Source organism: Perognathus longimembris, chromosome 6 (genome assembly GCF_023159225.1).
Source record: "Perognathus longimembris pacificus isolate PPM17 chromosome 6, ASM2315922v1, whole genome shotgun sequence".
NCBI classification, from domain to species: Eukaryota; Metazoa; Chordata; class Mammalia; order Rodentia; family Heteromyidae; genus Perognathus; species Perognathus longimembris.
Window position 1 is genome coordinate 6,881,968 of NC_063166.1, and position 17,730 is coordinate 6,899,697.

The following is a 17,730-nucleotide window of genomic DNA, read 5'->3' on the forward strand; positions in this document are numbered from 1 at the left end:
GGCTAGACGTGGTCATGGGGCTGGGCGGCGGTGGGACTGATGATCCCTTTTAGGAGAGTCATTCTGCACTGGTGGAGGTGAGAGTTGTTGAAGAGAAAATGAGAGGCTGGGGAAGAGATGGCATCGGAGACAAATATTTTTAGAGGTTTCAGTAAAAGGGAACAGAAAATGTAATTGGAAGAGAATCAAGATTGAGAGAGAAAGGATGATGACAGGCTTCCATAAAAAGAATCCATTTAGGGGCTGGGATATGGCTTAGTGGTAGAGTGCTTGCCTCGCATACATGAAGCCCTGGGTTTGATTCCTCAGCACCACATATACAGAAAACGGCCAGAGTGGCACTGTGGCTCAAGTGGCAGAGTGCTAGCCTTGAGCAAAAAGAAGCCAGGGACAGTGCTCAGGCCCTGAGTCCAAGGCCCAGGACTGGCAAAAAAAAAAAAATCCAATTAGCTGGGCACTGGTGGCTCACGCCTGTAATCCTAGCTACTCAGGAGGCTGAAATATGAGGATCATGGTTCAAAGCCAGCCTGGGCAGCAAAGTCTGTGAGACTTATCTCCAATTACCCACCAGAAAAGTGGAAGTGACACTGTTGTTGAGCACTAGCCTTGAACTAAAGAGCTCAGGGACAGAGCCCAAGCCCTGAGTTCAAGCCCAGGACTGACAAGAAAAATAAAAACAGGGCTGGGGATATGGCCTAGTGGCAAGAGTGCTTGCCTCGTATACATGAGGCCCTGGGTTCAATTCCCCAGCACCACATATATAGGAAACGGCCAGAAGTGGCGCTGTGGCTCAAGTGGCAGAGTGCTAGCCTTGAGCAAAAAGAAGCCAGGGACAGTGCTCAGGCCCTGAGTCCAAGCCCCAGTACTGTCAAAAAAAAAAAAAAAAAAAAAAAACACCCAATTCCACTTGATGATGAAGAGGGAGGAGAACTGGCAGGGCCCTGCATTTCCATGGTGAGAAGGGATGAGGACTGATACCCAGAGCGGAGGGTTCCGCTCAGTAAGAACACAGGCAGTCCATCTATAGTAACAGGGATGACAGAGTATATGGAGACAGATGCCTGTAGGCAGCCGAAGCAGGTGGAAATTCTCTTCTGGCTGCTTCTATTTCCTCTGTGAAGCTGGAAGCAAGATCAACAGTAGAGTGAGCAGAAAAGAGGGGAGGCTGAAGGCTTTGGGGATAGGTGGGAAAGACATCAGAACTAAGGTAAATGCAAGGGAGGTCATGGATTCAAGGAAGAACAGGCAGATGGAGGGTGCATTGTTTCCCACCATGCTCAGTTGTTCAGCTGAGGGCTGGAAAGTCCCAGTGGTGAGGTTTTGCCAGATGAATTCAAGGGAAGGAGAGTGTGGCCGAGGGCTGAGTATAGATGCAAAGGACTGACTATAATGATAGGTAATGGGATCAAGGCTAGTGAGGAGGAAGGGAGGAAGAGATGGGGTAAGGACAGGGCAGGGAAAGGGAGTAGGATCAATGAATAAGAGCCCCACTTAGCCACAGTAGTGCAGCCCTACAACCTTTCTAGAGGCCTACAAAATGTTCTTTTTTTTTTTTTTTTTTTTTTTGCCAGTCCGGGGCCTTGGACTCAGGGCCTGAGCACTGTCCCTGGCTTCTTTTTGCTCAAGGCTAGCACTCTGCCACTTGAGCCACAGCACCACTTCTAGCTGTTTTCTATTATGGGGAATCAAACCCTGGGCTTCATGTATATGAGCCAAGTACTCTACCACTAGGCCATATTCTCAGCGCCAAAATGTTGTTCTTACTTACTTTCAAATAGGAAGACTAAAATGGAAATTAGATCTAGGTGTGCCTGAAATCCTAGTTGCTGTTCAAGGGTAGCCCAGGTTGGAAAATCCATGACTTTTTTTTGTCAATCATGGAGCTTCAACTCAAGGCCTGGGTGCTGTCCCTGAGCTCTTTCACTCAACGCTAGCTCTCTACCACTTTGATCCACAGCTCCACTTCCAGTTTTTGTTTTTGTTTTTTGTTTTTTTTTTGCCAGTCCTGGGCCTTGGACTCAGGGCCTGAGCACTGTCTCTGGCTTCCTTTTGCTCAAGGCTAGCACTCTGCCACTTGAGCCACAGCGCCACTTCTGGCCATTTTCTGTATATGTGGTGCTGGGGAATTGAACCCAGGCCCTCATGTATACAAGGCAATCTCTCTTGCCACTAGGCCATATTCCCAGCCCCACACTTCCAGTTTTCTGGTGGTTAGAGATAAGAGTCTCACAGACTCTCCTACCCAGGCTGGCTTTGGACCTTTATCCTCAGATCTCAACCTCCTAAGTAGTTAGGATTACAGGCGTGAGCCACCAGCACCCGGTTCCATGAGACTTATCTTCAATTAACTACCTAAAAGTTGGAAATGGTGCTGTGGTTCAAAGTGGTAGTGCGCTAGCCTTGAGCACAAAAGCTCAGGGGCAGTGCCCAGGCCCTGAGTTTAAGCCCCAGGACTGGCACACAGCCTGGGCAGGAAAGTCTGTGAGACTCTTATCTCTAATAAACTACTCAGAAAAAGCTAGAAGTGGTACAGTGGCTCAAGTGGTAGAGCACTAGCCTTGAGCAAAAAAAGCTCAAGGATAGTGTCCAGGCCCGAGTTCAAGTCCCAGGACCAACACACACACACACACACACACACACACACACACACTATATATATATATATATATATACATTCACATGTAAAACACCATGGTGAATCTCCTTAATACAAATAATATGTGCCAAATATGAAAGAAAAAAAGATCACCAGGAATTAGAAGTGGGAGTGAAGAGAGTAGCAATAAGCCAGGTGCTAAGACTCAAAAGCTTCAGGTATCATTGTAGTTTTGTCAGAGGGAAAAAAAATCATACATTTCATCAATGAAAAAGAATGTTTTCCTTTTTCACAGCTTCTTTGACTCATCAGTTCAGATTCTATCTAGCGTAGACAGGAAGGAGCCTACCACGTGGAGAAATCTCTCTCTATGAGAATGTGTGGTACTTTGGGGATGTAGGTAAGTAGCACTTGCCTAGCAGGCTCAACACTCAGATGGAGCCCAGCACTGAAAACAAACAACCCTTATGGTACTACTATTTATCTGGAAGCTGTATTTCTGCTGCCTAGGAGATATCTGGTACCTGGTAGTAACAGAGAGAAACTCAATACATATTGGGTGAATTAAAAGTAGACAAGAAAGTAAGTACAAGCTATGTGAACAATAATCAGGGCTGGGTTAAATAACATATAGTGTGCTTTCATGGAATTATCATAAGACCATTGAAAATTATACCCTTTGTGTGTGGTGGGCAGAGGTGCTTGAGCATTCTTGCTGAGCTTTTTTGCTCAAGAATAGCCCACTACTGGGCTGGGAATATGGCCTAGTGGTAGAGTGCTTGCCTCACATCCATGAAGCCCTGGGTTTGATTCTTCAGCACCACATATATAGAAAATGGCCAAAAGTGGCACTGTGGCTCAAGTGGCAGAGTGCTAGCCTTGAGCAAAAAGAAGCCAGGGACAGTGCTCAGGCCCTGAGTCCAAGCCCCGGGACTGGCAAAAAAATAAAAAATAAAGAATAGCCCACTACCACTTGAGTCACAGCTCCATTTCTGGCTTTTTGCTGGCAGTGCCCAGGCCCTGAGTTCTAGCCCACTATGAACAAAAATAAAATAATTTTAGAACAAAATAAACGATGATGGCATGTCATTATTTAAACTCAGAAAGCTGGGGCTGGGGATATAGCCTAGCGGCAAGAGTGCCTGCCTCGGATACACGAGGCCCTAGGTTCGATTCCCCAGCACCACATATACAGAAAAACGGCCAGAAGCGGTGCTGTGGCTCAAGTGGCAGAGTGCTAGCCTTGAGCGGGAAGAAGCCAGGGACAGTGCTCAGGCCCTGAGTCCAAGGCCCAGGACTGGCAAAAAAAATAAAAATAAAAATAAAATAAACTCAGAAAGCTCTTCACAGGAGAGAGGGTCAGTCACCAGGAAGTCCGCTGGAGAGCTCACGTGTGGAGGTGTTATGTCCATCAAAGATTGCCTGGGAACAGGTAGTCCGGGGGTTTTAACCCAGCCCGGGTATGTGCAAGAAGCGACTTGGCACGGCTGGCAATTCCTTCTCCGAATATTTTGAACTTAAAGATGGCAAATTAAAGTCTCAAACCAGGACTTGAACTTGGTACCTGATGCTTTTGCTCACTGGCTGGATCTACCAACTGAGCCACACCTCCACCCCAAGATGGCAACATTTTTATCTGAAGGTGTAGGGATGGGAGGCAGCTTCCTGACCTCTGCACATGTCCTCTACAGACAAGAAACGGTGTGGATCCTCATCTTGTTCCTGTGACTGTGCCTAGGGCGGAGAGGAGTCGGAGGCCGGACTGGCAACCTTCCCATTTCCCTACCCAACACTTGAGTCTGAGCTGTGGGTTGGGAGAGTGGATGATTACTGAGGGGGGGTGGGGAGGGGGTGCTGGGGTTCAGAGGCCCCGTGATTGTCAGCGGCAGTTGGATGCAGCTCGGGGGAAGCGTCCCAGAGGTGATCTTGGAAAGGAATGGGCTGATAAGAGATTGAGAACTGACAGAAGAAAGGCCGGGGAGGGGCGGGCTGGCTGCTATTTAATAGGCTCGCTTAATCCTGGAAGGCTCCACACTGAAGAGGAGGGACGGAGGGGAGGGAGGGGGAGGGGAGAGCCGAGCTGAGGGGTGAAGCCGGTGATGACGGCTCTTCATGCTGGGGGGGGGGGGGACGGGCTGGGTGACACGCGAGGGGTGGGAGCAAACGTGCCTGAGACGCATCCATATCCATATGTGTGGGAACATATATACATATAGACGGATAGATCTGGATATAGCCCACACGCACATACGTAGGTGCATATAGATGGCAGTCGTGATGGGCAGCCGGCCGTGGGAGCCCGGAGAGCGGGGGTGCGCGATGGGAGGACGCGGGGCGCACTCTTGAGCGTCCCCTGGTTTCCTCCTGGCCTTGGAGGCAGCGCCGGGTGGGGCGGCGCGGGGCGCGGGGCGCGGGTGGGTGGGTGGGGTGGGGCCGGGTGGGCTCGGCGCGCGCGGGCGCGGGGCGCGGGGCGCGGGGCGCGGGGCGGGCGCGGGGCGGGCCGGGCGGCAGGGAGGGGGAGAGGCGGGCTCTGCCGGCACACGCCGCCCCTGGCACGGGGCCGAGAGCGCGCGAGGAGTCGCCGCCGCTGCCACCGCCGCTCGGGGTCGCCCGGAGCCCCAGATTCCCGAGCGCGCGGCTGGCATGGCAGCCGCCTCTGCGCCGCGCCCCGCGGCCAGCTAGGGGGCCGCCCCGCACCCCGGCCGGGTCCCCCCGGCGGAGCCCACCGGATCGGCCCGGCTCTGCGGCCCGGGGCGCATCGCCTTCCAGCCGGAGGTGAGGAGCCGGGCCGGGGCGCGGGAGTGGGGGCGCTGGGGGCGGGCGGCAGGCCCTGCGTGGGCGGGGGCGCGGGAGCCGGTGCTGGCGGGGGGCCGGAGGGGGGGCCCGGGGCCGGCTCGCCCTCCTCCCTCCGGCCCGCGCCCCCCCCACCCCGCCCCGGGCGGGAGGCCGGCTCCCAGCGCGGGCCCCATCCCCGCGGACCCCTCCGTCCGACGCGCTCCCCGCCGGGGCCGCTCCCGTGGGTGCGCGGCCGCGCGCGGCACGGCCCATCCCTGGCCTCCTCCCCCGGGGATCGAGCGCCCGGGGCCCCTTCCCAGCCCCGCCCCCCGCGGCCCGGGCGCCCCTCTTCCCCGCTCGGCTCTCGGAACCCGCCTCCCCGCCGCTGTCTAAGCGTCCAGCCGTCTCCCGGCCCGTGCGGTCCCACAGGTGTCTCCACGTCCGTCCGTCCGTCCGTCCGTCCGTCCGTCCTGGGGCCGGGGCTGACCATGCCCAGCGGCTGCCGCCGCCTCCACGTCGTGTGCCTGCTGTGCCTCCTAGGGGCCGCCTGTCCGCCCGCCCGAGGTGAGCGCGCCCCCGGCTCCGGCCCGGCCCGGCCCCGCGCCCCCCGTCCTCGCTGGCACGTTGACCTCTGCCGGCCACGGGCGGCACTGCAGCCGCTCCGACCCGCGGGCCGGCGGGACCCAGCCGGCCCCTCCGGGAGGGGACGGGAGCCCAATCCACCCAATCACGGGAACCCTTGACCCGGCCCAGACTCACCCTGACCACGTCCATCTTTTGCAGCCGATGACTGCAGCTTACACTGTGACCTGGGCCACGGCTGCTGCGCCCCTGACGGCTCTTGCAGGTACCTGTCCCCAGCACGTGCTTCACACCCTTTCCAAACCTCCACACCCACAACCAGATGCCTACCCCGGCCCCAGGGTCCATGAACACTCTGTGCCCCCTTCAACTTCTTCTAGCTCATACCTACCAGCCTTTACTCCTTAAGTCTGATCCAGGGCTCCTCATGACACCTGGAGAGAGAACTACAGGTTGAGTCTGCAGATGGGAGCCAGGAAGAAAGGGATGCTTAAGGCGTCAGGCTGGGAGGCCGTTTCTTGGTGAATTTGGGCTGGTGGGGTGGAGGTGAGACCGTAGTCTGTGCCTGGAAGAAAGAGCTTGGGGGCAGAAGGAGCAAGCAGACAGGGAAGGTTGCTTCACTGCCCGGGAGTTTGAGACTCAATATTTGAGAGCTTTTCAAAAGAAGTAGCTCCAGGCCTAGAGGTGTGGCCCACGTGATAGAAGTGATTCCGTAGCAAGCAGCAGACCCGGACTTCAAATCCCATTACTGTAGCTTAAAAAAACAAAACAAAAAAACAGGTGTTGTCCCTGGAATCAGGTGGGAAGACAGTCCTGATGACCTTTCAAGGTTATCCTTTTGGAAATGCCCCGAGTATCAGGCATATCAGGAGTGGTACTAGAGGCATTTTGTGTGTGTGTGTGTGTGTGTGTGTGTGTGTGTGTGTGTGTGTGTGTGAGAGAGAGAGAGAGAGAGAGAGAACTGAGGCTTGAACTCAGGGCACAGGCACTGTCCCTTAGCTTTTTCCACTTAAGGCTCATATTCTACCACTTGAACTCTGGTGGTTAGCTGGAGACGAGAGTCTCACAGACTTTCCTACCCAAGCATATTTTCAACTGTGGTCTGATTCTCAGCTCTCACCCTCCTGAGTAGCAGGCCTGAGCCACCTGTGACTGGAGGTATTTATAGACATTATGTCTTCAGCAAAACCCTTTGAGGTGCCTCAGTTTTCAGTGGGGAAAAATCAAGGCTCAGAAAGGTTAGCTACAAGACGGATCCAGACCTTGAATGCCGGTGTCAGATGTCTGGTTCCTCATTCCATCCTATTTCTGCCGGCTTTCCCTTAGAAGCCGTCCGATGTGCTCCTGCTTTCTAGCTGCTCTGCCTGGGTGTGCTTCTTTGCCCCCGCACCCCCCGCAGAGCCCTGACCTGGTGCTTGTGTCTCTGTCAGGTGCGACCCGGGCTGGGAGGGGCTGCACTGTGAGCGCTGCGTGAGGATGCCTGGCTGCCAGCATGGGACCTGCCACCAGCCTTGGCAGTGCATCTGTCAGAGTGGCTGGGCAGGCAAGTTCTGTGACAAAGGTAGGGGCAGGGAGGGGAGCGCGAGTGTCTCAGAACATCCATCTGTATTTATTCTGAACACATATGGTGTCCTTCTCAGATCCTCAAATATATTTGCTTCCTTTTAAAAAAAAAAAAACAAACCAAAAAAACCATATTGGTTGTCTGGCTTGAACTTCCATCTATTCTTCTGAAGTTGGAAATACAGTTGCTAAAAATTGTGCCCATTTTACAGGTGAGGAAAGTGAGACCTACAGAAGTGCTGCACCTTGTCCAAGGGCAGCTTGAGACAGACTTCCCGATCCAGGGCTACACACTTGCTGACTCCAGCTTCAGTGCGCGCCCGGCAGGGGCAGGGGCGGTAGATGCCCAACACTCCCTGAGCCTTGGGCCTGGGAGGCCTGGCCTCACAGGGCCCTGGGAAGACCTGAGGACCAGCTCTGAGGCATGATCCCAGAACCTTGTCCTTTCTTTCCTTTGCCAGTCCTGGGGCTTGAACTCAGGGCCTGAGCACTGTCCCTGGCTTCCTTTTGCTCAAGGCTAGCACTCTACCACTCGAGCCACAGCGCCACTTCCAGCTTTTTTCTGTGGATGTGGTGCTGAGGAATCGAACCCAGGGCCTCATGCATGCTAAGGCAAGCGCTCTACCGCTCGGCCCCGTTCCCAGCCCCTCTGTCTCCTTTCTAGATGAGCACATCTGTACCTCACAGTCCCCCTGTCAGAACGGGGGCCAGTGTGTGTACGACGGGGGCGGCGAGTACCACTGCGTGTGCCTGCCAGGCTTCCACGGGCATGACTGCGAACGCAAGGCCGGCCCCTGTGCACAGGCAGGGTGAGCGAGGGCCCCACGCGGAGGTCAGGAGGAGGGAAGAAGAAGGGTGAGGTAGAGAGGGTGGAGGGCGGGGGGCGGGCTCCACACCGGAGCCCCTCAGGATAAAAGCCAGCGTGCCAATGTGCCTGGTTCAGGGTTGCTCAGAATTCCTTCTGCCTTTTATTTATTATTATTATTTTTGGCCAGTCCTGGGCCTTGAACTCAGGGCCTGAGCACTGTCCCTGGCTTCTTTTTGCTCAAGGCCAGCACTCTGCCACTTGAGCCACAGCGCCACTTCTGGCCATTTTCTGTATATGTGGTGCTGGGGAATCAAACCCAGGGCCTCATGTATACGAGGCAAGCGCTCTTGCCACTAGGCCATATCCCCAGCCCTCCTTCTGCCTTTTGAATCATTTCTTCAATGACCATCGAGAGGCGCCGTTAGTGTACCGGCCTGTTGGGGGAGGCTCATGAATGGAGGGGCCCCTCCTGCTCCCACAGAAGCTTGCCTCGGGCTCTCCTGGGTAGGGGGTGAAGCGTTTCCGCTTCCGGCCTTAATGCCCCTAAGGACAGCGCGCGGGTCCGAGCCCCGCCTCTTGGGCGGGCCTCTGTGATGGGCGTGCCCCTGTGATGGGCGTGCCCGTCAGGAGCCACGCCCTCTCCCAGCTCCCCATGCCAGAACGGCGGGCAGTGCCACGACGACCGGGGCTTCGCCCTCAACTTCACGTGCCGCTGCCTGGCGGGCTTCGTGGGCGCGCGCTGCGAGGAGGACGTGGACGACTGCCTGATGCGGCCTTGTGCCGACGGCGCCACCTGCCTGGACGGCGTCAACCGCTTCTCCTGCCTCTGCCCCGAGGGCTTCGCCGGCCGCTTCTGCACCGTCAACCTGGACGACTGTGCCAGCCAGCCGTGCCGCCGAGGGGCGCGCTGCCGGGACCGCGTCCGCGACTTTGACTGCCTCTGCCCCAGCGGCTACGGTGGCAAGACTTGCGAGCTTGTCTTGCCTGCCCCGGATCCGGCCGCCGTGATGGACGCCCCCCTCGGGCCCACCTCGGCTGCGGTGGTCCCCGCGACGGGGCCGGCCCCGTACAGCGCAGGGGCGGGCCTGCTGCGGATCTCGGTGAAGGAGGTGGTGCGGAGGCGGGAGGCCGGGCTGGGCGAGTCCGGCCTGGTGGCCCTGGTGGTGTTTGGGGTCCTCACGGCAGCCCTGGTCCTGGCTACCGTGCTGCTGACCCTGAGGGCCTGGCGCCGGGGCCTCTGCCCCCTGGAGCCCTGCTGCCACCCCGCCCCACGCTACGCGCCGGCTCGGCGGGACCGGGAGTGCCAGGTGAGCATGGTGCCAGCGGGGTTCCCCCTGCCCCCCGACCTGGCCCCCGAGCCTGGGAAGACCACGGCACTGTGACGGGGTTGGGGTCTTCCCGGCCCCTTCCCGCACCTCCACACCTCAGACCGGAGTAGTCCTCGCTCCCCACCCCTCGGCTCCGGAGACACGCCGAGGGGACTTCAGCCTCACACCAGAAATACTATTTTTTTAATCCACAGAATGTAAGATAGGAATTTTATCAAATAAAACTATGAAAAGGCAAGTGGGATCTTAGGCCAAGAAAACTGGCCCAGAGTCGGGGGGGGGGGGCCGGGGGCGGGCCTGCGGAAGCCGTGGCCCTCTGCCCACTAAGGACCCTACGGTGCCCATTCCCCAGAGGGGGAGGAGAGGTCGAGCCGCGGGGGAGAATGTAAACACGCAGCCAGCACCTTTGATGCCAGCGGGGCCCGGGGCAGATGGAGGTGATCCCAGCAGGGGGCTTGGCTCAGCACCGTCCAGCAGAGTGGGCTCCCTGCTGGCTGCTCTGCAGAAGCTTCTGGAACAGTGAGTGGGGCCGGCTGCGCAGGGCGGCGGGGGAGTCCAGCTCCATGACCCGCCCTGCTTGCAGCACCAGGACCCGATCCGAGTTCAGGATTGTGTTGAGCCTGTGTGGTAGGAGGTGGTCGGTGCAGGGGCTCAGGGACCGTGACATCAAGGAGAACGCTGCTGTCCCGCCCCCCACCCCTCCAGACTGCGCAGCGGTCTCCCCACAGGGTCCAGTCCCTGCGCCCTGTGCTGGGGAGGAACCAGGGTCCCCTCGTACAATAGGAGACAAGGGGCCTGGCTGTGCCTGGAGAAACAGGAGCTGAGAGCCCCCGGCCCCGGCCCCTGGGCTCCCCAAAAGGGTCCCTGGTGACCCGTGCTCCAGCACTTGCACACCTGTGCGCGATGGTCAGCACTGTCTTATTGGCAAAGCGTTTGCGGATGGTCTGCTGGAGCAGCTGATCTGTCTTCTGGTCCACACTTGCTGTGGCCTCGTCGATGCACAGGATCTGGAACACGTGGAGTGGGCAGAGGAGGGAGGCCACAGCCCGCGTGTGACTTCCTACCACCCGCGTTTCCTGAAGCCACTCGCCAGGCCCCCTCCCACCCTGACCCAATCCGCCTCCTTCCGCGTCCTCGCCAGTGGTTCTTCCTCCCATTTACCTTGGCTTCTGTGAGCAGAGCCCTGGCCAGACACAGCAGCTGCCTCTGTCCCAGGGACAAACTCCGGCCCCCTTCGCCCAGCTCCCCATCCAGGCCACCTGCAAGGCAGAGCGCGGGCGCTGCAGGCGGCCGCCCCCGCCCCGTTCCTCTGCTCAGGGCCGGGCCCCACCACTCACCCATGCAGGCGATCGCCTCGCCCAGGTGGCACTGCTCCAGGGCCTGCCACAAGGCTCTGTCCTCATGCAGGCCCCGGGGGTCCAGGTTCTCCCGAACAGTCCCGCTGAACAGAAAAGGCTCCTGGGGGATGATGGCTAGCCGGGACCTAGGAGACAAGGACACGGGGGCCGGGCGGGAGGTGTCATCCTGGTCGCCTCACGGGTCTTGGCTGTGAGGCGAGGATTCGCAGGAAAGTCTGGGGATGACACGCAAACACAGCCCCTCCCCGTCCTGCGCATCTCCCCCAAATCACCAGCGTGATGCTACAACTGTGCCGGCACCATGAGCCCCCCGGGAGCCGCGGGTGAGGCTAGGGGCAGCCGGAAGGAGAAAGCTGACTTGTTCTTCCTTCGGCCCCGCCAACGAGTAACACCCAAGACTCTAGCTTCAATGAGGTACAAGACCAGAAAACGGCTGGGCGCCAGTAACTCATGCTCGTAATCCTCGCTACTCAGGAGGCTGCGATCTGAGGATCACAGTTTGAACCCAGGCCCGGCAGGAAAGGATATAAGACTCTTATCTCCGACTAACCACCAAAAAACCAGAAGTGGAACTGTGGTTCAAGTAGTAGAGCACCACTGTTGAGCATCCAAACTAAGGGACAGCACCCAGGCCTGGAGTTCAAGCATCAGTACTGGCACCAAAAACAAAAAGTGAAACTAGGCCCGGGGTTGTGGCTCAAGTGGTAAAGAGTCCTGGATTCAAACCTCAGTACCTCAAAAATAAGAAAGATGGGCTGGGAAGGTGGCTTAGCAGTAGAATGCTTGCTCGCTTAGCACGCATGAAGCCCTGGGTTCGATTCCTCAACACCACATACACAGAGCAGGAAGGGGCGCTGTGGCTCAAGTGGCAGAGTGCTAGCCTTGAGCAAAAAGAAGCCAGGGACAGCGCTCGGGCCCTGAGTTCAAGCCCAGGACTGGCAAAAAAAAAAGAGAGAAATGAAGAGAGGATGAGGAGGCTGTGGTGTGCAGGAGTGAGGACAAGGCCAGCAGCTATGAGGTTTGCTGTCCTCCCCTCCCCACCAGCTCCCCTCCCTCTGACTGTCCTGGAATCCCTGGCTGTGCCTCCTCTCAGTGCTAGGAGTCCTCCCTTCCCTCCTCCCTCCTCCCGGACACCCCCCCCCCCACCTGAGCTCGGCCAGCTGGAGCTGCCTGGTGTCCACCCCATCCAGAAGCACTTGTCCTGCACTGGGCTCCATCAGCCTGAAGAGCACCAGAAACAGGGAAGACTTGCCGGAGCCCGTGCGGCCCACGATGCCCAGCTTCTCTCCAGGGTGCACGCAGAAGGTCACCCCATCCAGGGCATTGGGCAGCCCCGGTCGGTATACCAACACCACGTCCTGGAACTCCACGCGCCCTTGGGTGAGCCAGCCGATGTCCTGCTGTGGAGTCCACGGAGGGAGACGGTGAGGCGAGGGGAGGTGGGAGGGTAGGGAGGGATGGGAGGGTGGGAGGGAGGAGGGGGACTCATGGGAAATGGATGGTGTGTGAGGAAAGGTAGTGGACGGGCAGAGACGGGAGGAGGGACACAGGTTGAGGACACAGTAAACAATGGTGGCAATCAAATGGAGAGGCTAAGGGGGCTGGGAAAGGTCACGAGGGGCAGAAGGGAAGGAGCTGGGGAGACGGAGGCCTTCAGGAGGGCCCCTCAGAGGCCCTGGGCGGGCAGGGGTGTCGGCTACCTGCAGCGGCTGCCCCTGGGGCTCCTGGGGCAGGTCGCAGGAGTACTCCTCCAGCCGTTCCACGCTCACTAGCATGGTTTCGGTCTGCGTGAAGCTGCTCACCAGGCCCGAGAGCAGGCCGGTCAGGGACAGGGCGTAAGACAAGGACAGGCCCACCAGTCCTGGGGAGAGGGGGAGCAGCTGCTACGGGGCGTATGGGGGAGGCGGGCAGGGGGTAGAACAGCGGACTCCCAGCTGCGGACTCTGGGCATCTAGAGGAAGCTGGCAGGTGACAGGGGGTTGGAGCGGGACAGGAGGAGGGCTGGGGCGAGCTGGGGACGGTGTGCAGGGGCCAGGGCAGGAGTGTGGGAGGGAGGAAGAGCAGAAGACCTGCTCTAGTCCCAGACCACCCCCTGCACAGGTCACTCCTCCAAGCTAAGATGGGACATCCCCATGGGGCCCCTGGATGGGCGGTTCAGGGAGAGAGGGGTACAGGTGGGAGGGTCCTGGGGTAACACCTGGGTTGGCGAGGCCTTGATGGTGCTGCACCAGGGCGATGCCCGCGATGGCACTGACCACTGCCGCCCCCATGAGTTGCAGCCGGATGTCCAGCCATTGCATCGTGGCGTAGGAAGCGAACTGGCACCTTTGGTTTAGCTCCAGGAGTCGCTGGTTCTCTTCCTCAAACCTGGCGGGGAGGCAAGGGGGGAAAGGAAGGAGGGGCACTTTTTGCTGGCGCAGGAGTCCACCCAGTTCCTCCCCCACAGCTGGCCTCCCTCCCGCCCACAGGCCTCGCCTGAGGGGCCCTAGCTGGCCTCCCTCTTCTGCTTTTCTCATTCCCAGAGCACCCCGTCGTCTCCCTTCCTCTCCCCAAGGGGCCTCTCTTTCTGGAGTCCCTCTCCTTCCCGCCTCCCCCCCCCCCCCCCCCGCACCTCGCTCTCCAGTCTCCGAGGAGAAGAGGCAGACACACCTGCAGGTGGCCCCAGCTGAGCGGATCACGGGGAGGCCGGCCAAGGTGTCGGCCAGGTGGGTGTAGAGGGGGGACAGGGTGAGGCTGCCCAGCCGCCGCAGCTCCCGGGAGGAGGCCCTGTAGCGGCGCTGGACGCGGTGGTAGACGAGGCTCAGGGGTGGCAGCAGCAGCAGCAGCCAGGGCAGGCCATAGCCCAGCACAGCCAGGAGCCCCAGCAGACCTGCCGTATTGGCTAGCAGGATGTTGAGGATGAAGGGCAGGCTGTCATCAGCACAGGCCACGTCGGAGGAGAAGCGGTTCAGGACACGGCCCATGGGTGTGCAGTCGAAGAAGGTCACCGGTGCCTGGAAGAGGGAAGGTTGGCAGAGGCAGGGTCTGGAGCAAAGGGGTTGGTAGGCAGCCCTGGGGCTGGGGAGGCAGGTGGGCAATAGAGCATCATCTTTGCAGAAGAGAGCAAAGCAGCCGCAGAGTGTGGGAACAGAGGAGCCGGTGGGACTCGGGGGAAGAATACCCATGGTGAGGTACACTGCAGTTCCTCTGGCCAGCAGCAGCTCTGCCGGGCTAGACCGCCTGCTCCTCCAGCTGGGCCAGCCATGCTGCACTCTTTGGGGCAAGGGCAGAGAGCTAATGTATCCCCGGGGCAAGGGTGCTTCCGGGCAGCAAGATGTAGTGAGAAGTCAAGAACAACATCTCGATGGTTGGGCACAGAGGTGAGTACAGTCAGGGAAAAAGCTTGGGCTCTTGAGACTGACTGCAACTCAGATTCCAGCTCTGCCACTCAGGCAATGTGAGACCCCAAGGAAAGGACATATTCCACTCTCCAAGGGCTCCGCTCCTCATCTGACAAATGGGGATAGTAATGAACCCACACCTTACAGGGCTGTTAGGATCCAAGTCCTTAGCACAAGTGCTCTATACATGTTAGTTATTGGACTATTCTTTGTTGTTGTTGTTGCTGTTGGTGGTGGTCATGGGGCTTGAACTCAGGACCTGGGCGCTGTCCCTGAGCTCCTTTTGCTCAAGACTAGTGCTCTACCACTTTGAGCCACAACTCCACTTCAGGTTTTCTGATAGTTAATTGGAGATAAGAATCTCACAGACTTTCCTGCCCAGGCTGGCTTTGAACCGTGATCCTCAGAACTCAGCCTCCTGAGTAATTAGGATGACAGGTGTGAGCCACCGGCACCCGGCTAGGACTACTCTTCCAGGGAGGCATGGTCCTTCCTCACTTTCCTGTCACCCATATTTCTGCCTTTACTTTTGGAATAGGCTCATCGCAGGGCAGAGCACTAGGTCAAATAATCTTCTGGAGGATTTCCTAAGGCCAACTTATGAGCAATGAATTCCTTCAGTAATAGGGGAGGGGCTGGTGTGCCCTCCTTGGCTCCCAGAGGGGAGACAAAATAGTGGACAGTTGCTCTCTGACAGGCAGTTCACAGTTCACAGACTGGCTCTCCACAGAACTAGCCATTGTTCATGTAGTGCCTCCGTTTCCTCGTCTCATGGGGCCATGAGCACCCAGCTCACAGGGTTACTGTGAGACCCTAACAACAGATAACAAAGCGCTCTGCAATAAGAACAGCATCTGTAGTAACTGCGGAGTGAGCACTCAGAGGGTGCAAGGTGTTATCCTAAGCACTTGCCATGTGCTAATTAATTTAATCCTCGTAATAGGTATGTGTGGAGAGCCAAAGACTAGATAGACACCCTGCAACAAGGAGGGATCTTAAAAACAGCCAGAAATAGAGGCTGTAAGAAAGGGAATGTGAGCTCTAACAGTATCATTTATACAAACTAAAAATACACCAAATAGGCATTTTGCAAAAAGACACACAAAGGATACAAATTAAACCGCACTTCGTTAGAATGGTTGCTTGTCAGGGAAGGTTGCTTGTCAAACAGGGTATGAGAGTAAAAGCGGATAAAGAATAAGAAACAATGCCTGGTGCCAGTGGCTCACGCCTGCAATCCTAGCTACTCAGGTGGCTGAGCGCTGAAGATCATGGTTCAAAGCCAGCCCACACAGGAAAGTCTACGATGCTCTTGTCTCCAATTAACCACCAAAAAAGCCAGAAGTGGACCTGCGGCTCAAGCCGTAGGGCACTAGCCTTTAGCAAACAAACAAACTAAAAAACTCAGGGACAGAGCCCAGCCTCTGAGTTCAAGTCCCAGGACTGACACAAAAAAACTTAAAAAAGAATAAGAAACAGAAAAGGATACCTTTAGTCTAAAACTGATCAAACTCTCAGGAGTGTTCTCTTATTACTATTATTATTATTATTATTTTGCCGGTCCTGGGCCTTGAACTCAGGGCCTGAGCACTGTCCCTGGCTTCTTGTTGCTCAAGGCTAGCACTCTGCCACTTGAGCCACAGCGCCACTTCTGGCCGTTTTCTATATATGTGGTGCTGGGGAATCGAACCCAGGGCTTCATGTATACGAGGCAAGCACTCTTGCCACTAGGCCATATTCCCAGCCCCAGGAGTGTTCTCTTATCTGTCCATTCTATAGACACGAAAAACTACACACCTAAATCGTCATATTGTCTGGGTCTCGGAGGCTGTCACAAGATGCCCCATCTTGTAAGGGGCTATGTAACCCCCGGGGGCTTGGGCCCCTGTACTGGGAAGGCCCGGGACGAAGGGTGCCCCTGCCCAGCCCCTCACCAGAAGGACTCGATGCAGCAGGCGGCGGTGCAGGGTGGCGGCTGCATGGAGAGTACCGGCAGCAAAAAGCACTGCCCGGAGGAGGGTGCAGATGGAGTTGACGCCAGCGATGGTCGCGTACACGGTGAGGTAGAAGCGGATGTCTGAGGAGCCATTGGGAGCAGCTTTGGGCAGTGGGAACACCGGGGTGCTGGGTGGTAGGGAGGAGGCTGTGGGTAATCAAAAGAAGGGCCACTCAGGGGTCCCTTCCCTCCCTGAGACGGCCACTCCCTACCACACACCCCTGAAGACACAGACCCCAGCCCTTCCTCCTTCCCCTAAGGCCACTCTGAGTGCACTGCTCCCGCCCTGGCCACTCACTAGAGGCTTCCAGGTGAGAAGAGAAGCAGCTGTGCGGACAGGAGGCCGGTGGAGCCGGGGCGGGCGGGGGCTGGCACCTCCTGGGAGCCATTTCTGGCTGCCTGGAGCTGAGAGACCCAGTAGGAGAGCCACCAGTCGGCAGCGTTGCGCGTGGCTGGAGACGGGAAGGAGGAAGTTGTGAGGCAGACAAACTTTACCCCTGCCCCCGGTTCTTGTTCTCTCCTTCTGCCTCCCCCTACAAGATGGCTGAGGGGCACTCCGGCTCCTGGAACTCTCCCAGAAGGGCGTGCCTTCGGTCCCCATGCTTGGTGAGGCTCTGGGCCACGCAGCGACTCCAGGGACACACGCACCTTGCATGAGGAGCAGGGAGAAGAGGATGGCGAGGGCCATGCTCCGGCCCACGGCCCTCCAGTAGGCTCGGTACACATGCCAGGCCACGGCGCCCGCCTTCTTGCTCTCGTCCAGTCGCAGGCGGCCAGATGTGCTCTGCTCCACCTCCAGCCCCTCTGTTTTCTCTGGGTTCTGTACTGACTGGGCCTTGGCTGCGAGAATTGGGAGGCCACAGAGGACTGTAAGCTTGGACCACGGTGGTTGAAAGTGAGTGCTTCAGAGGAGCAGGAAATGTTTTTGTTTTCAATGTCTAGGGCGTGGTGGTGGAAAGCGAGACCCTAGGGCTGGGGATGTAGCTCAGTGGTACTTGCCTAGCATGTGCAAGGCTCTGAGTTCAATAACAACAACACAAGACAACGTTAGCCAGGTGTAAGAGCACACACCTATAATCCCAGTGCTCAGCAGGCGGCAGCAGAGGGATTGTGAACTCTAGGCCATAATAAATTCAAGGGCAGTCAGATCCTATCTCTCCCCACCCCCTAGAGCCCCTTCTTCCCACTTCTGGGCCATACCTGAATGAGGTTCTTGTCCATCCTCAGCCCAGTCTTTGGGGGCAGCTTGTACCAATGGCAGAATCTCAGAGGGAGGCCCTGGAAGGTAGGAAGGGAGGTCAGAGAGGGCGGTTGTGGGTCTACACCAAGCCTTTATGGGTGGGT

The 17,730-nt window shown here is 57.7% G+C and overlaps 2 protein-coding genes and 1 long non-coding RNA gene across 7 annotated transcripts in view; 2 read left to right on the forward strand and 1 right to left on the reverse strand.

The window, feature by feature from the left end:
• On the forward strand, nucleotides 1-14,444 carry LOC125352560. Its single transcript, XR_007211184.1, has 3 exons — nucleotides 1-11; nucleotides 2,941-2,948; nucleotides 14,251-14,444. It is a non-coding gene; the product is annotated as an uncharacterized LOC125352560 (long non-coding RNA).
• Dlk2 (delta like non-canonical Notch ligand 2) lies at nucleotides 5,820-9,880 on the forward strand. 3 transcript variants are annotated; one of them, XM_048347724.1, is made up of 5 exons: nucleotides 5,820-5,935; nucleotides 6,155-6,218; nucleotides 7,384-7,514; nucleotides 8,181-8,325; nucleotides 8,971-9,880. In XM_048347724.1, exons 1-5 carry the CDS (start codon nucleotides 5,860-5,862, stop codon nucleotides 9,704-9,706), a joined length of 1,152 nt encoding a protein of 383 aa, XP_048203681.1. In that variant the 5' UTR covers nucleotides 5,820-5,859; the 3' UTR covers nucleotides 9,707-9,880. The 3 variants fall into 3 exon arrangements, with proteins under 3 accessions (XP_048203681.1, XP_048203682.1, XP_048203683.1); XM_048347725.1 differs by having other exon boundaries at nucleotides 7,384-7,496; XM_048347726.1 differs by having other exon boundaries at nucleotides 7,384-7,496; nucleotides 8,274-8,325.
• The window catches only part of Abcc10 (ATP binding cassette subfamily C member 10), a 19,002-nt gene continuing 11,096 nt past the window's right edge, over nucleotides 9,825-17,730 (reverse strand). For 2 of the 3 annotated variants that reach the window (XM_048347714.1, XM_048347715.1), the window contains exons 11-21: nucleotides 17,587-17,664; nucleotides 17,035-17,226; nucleotides 16,685-16,838; nucleotides 16,325-16,514; nucleotides 13,660-14,003; nucleotides 13,208-13,377; nucleotides 12,711-12,871; nucleotides 12,157-12,410; nucleotides 10,814-11,135; nucleotides 10,547-10,659; nucleotides 9,825-10,272 (exon numbers count right to left, since the gene is read on the reverse strand). In XM_048347714.1, coding sequence (XP_048203671.1) covers nucleotides 10,113-10,272; nucleotides 10,547-10,659; nucleotides 10,814-11,135; nucleotides 12,157-12,410; nucleotides 12,711-12,871; nucleotides 13,208-13,377; nucleotides 13,660-14,003; nucleotides 16,325-16,514; nucleotides 16,685-16,838; nucleotides 17,035-17,226; nucleotides 17,587-17,664 — 2,138 coding nt within the window. In that variant the 3' untranslated portion in view covers nucleotides 9,825-10,112. The remainder of the gene's footprint in view (nucleotides 10,273-10,546; nucleotides 10,660-10,813; nucleotides 11,136-12,156; nucleotides 12,411-12,710; nucleotides 12,872-13,207; nucleotides 13,378-13,659; nucleotides 14,004-16,324; nucleotides 16,515-16,684; nucleotides 16,839-17,034; nucleotides 17,227-17,586; nucleotides 17,665-17,730) is intronic. The other variant, XM_048347716.1, reaches the window with a different exon arrangement.

What these genes read in the sequence shown, in the direction of transcription:
- Dlk2 (XM_048347724.1), top strand. Translation starts at nt 5,860, where the DNA reads ATGCCCAGCGGCTGCCGCCGCCTCCACGTCGTGTGCCTGCTGTGCCTC. An exon ending in CGCCTGTCCGCCCGCCCGAG is followed by an intron (nt 5,936 to 6,154) that starts GTGAGCGCGCCC and finishes CATCTTTTGCAG; the next exon opens with CCGATGACTGCAGCTTACAC. An exon ending in GCCCCTGACGGCTCTTGCAG is followed by an intron (nt 6,219 to 7,383) that starts GTACCTGTCCCC and finishes TGTCTCTGTCAG; the next exon opens with GTGCGACCCGGGCTGGGAGG.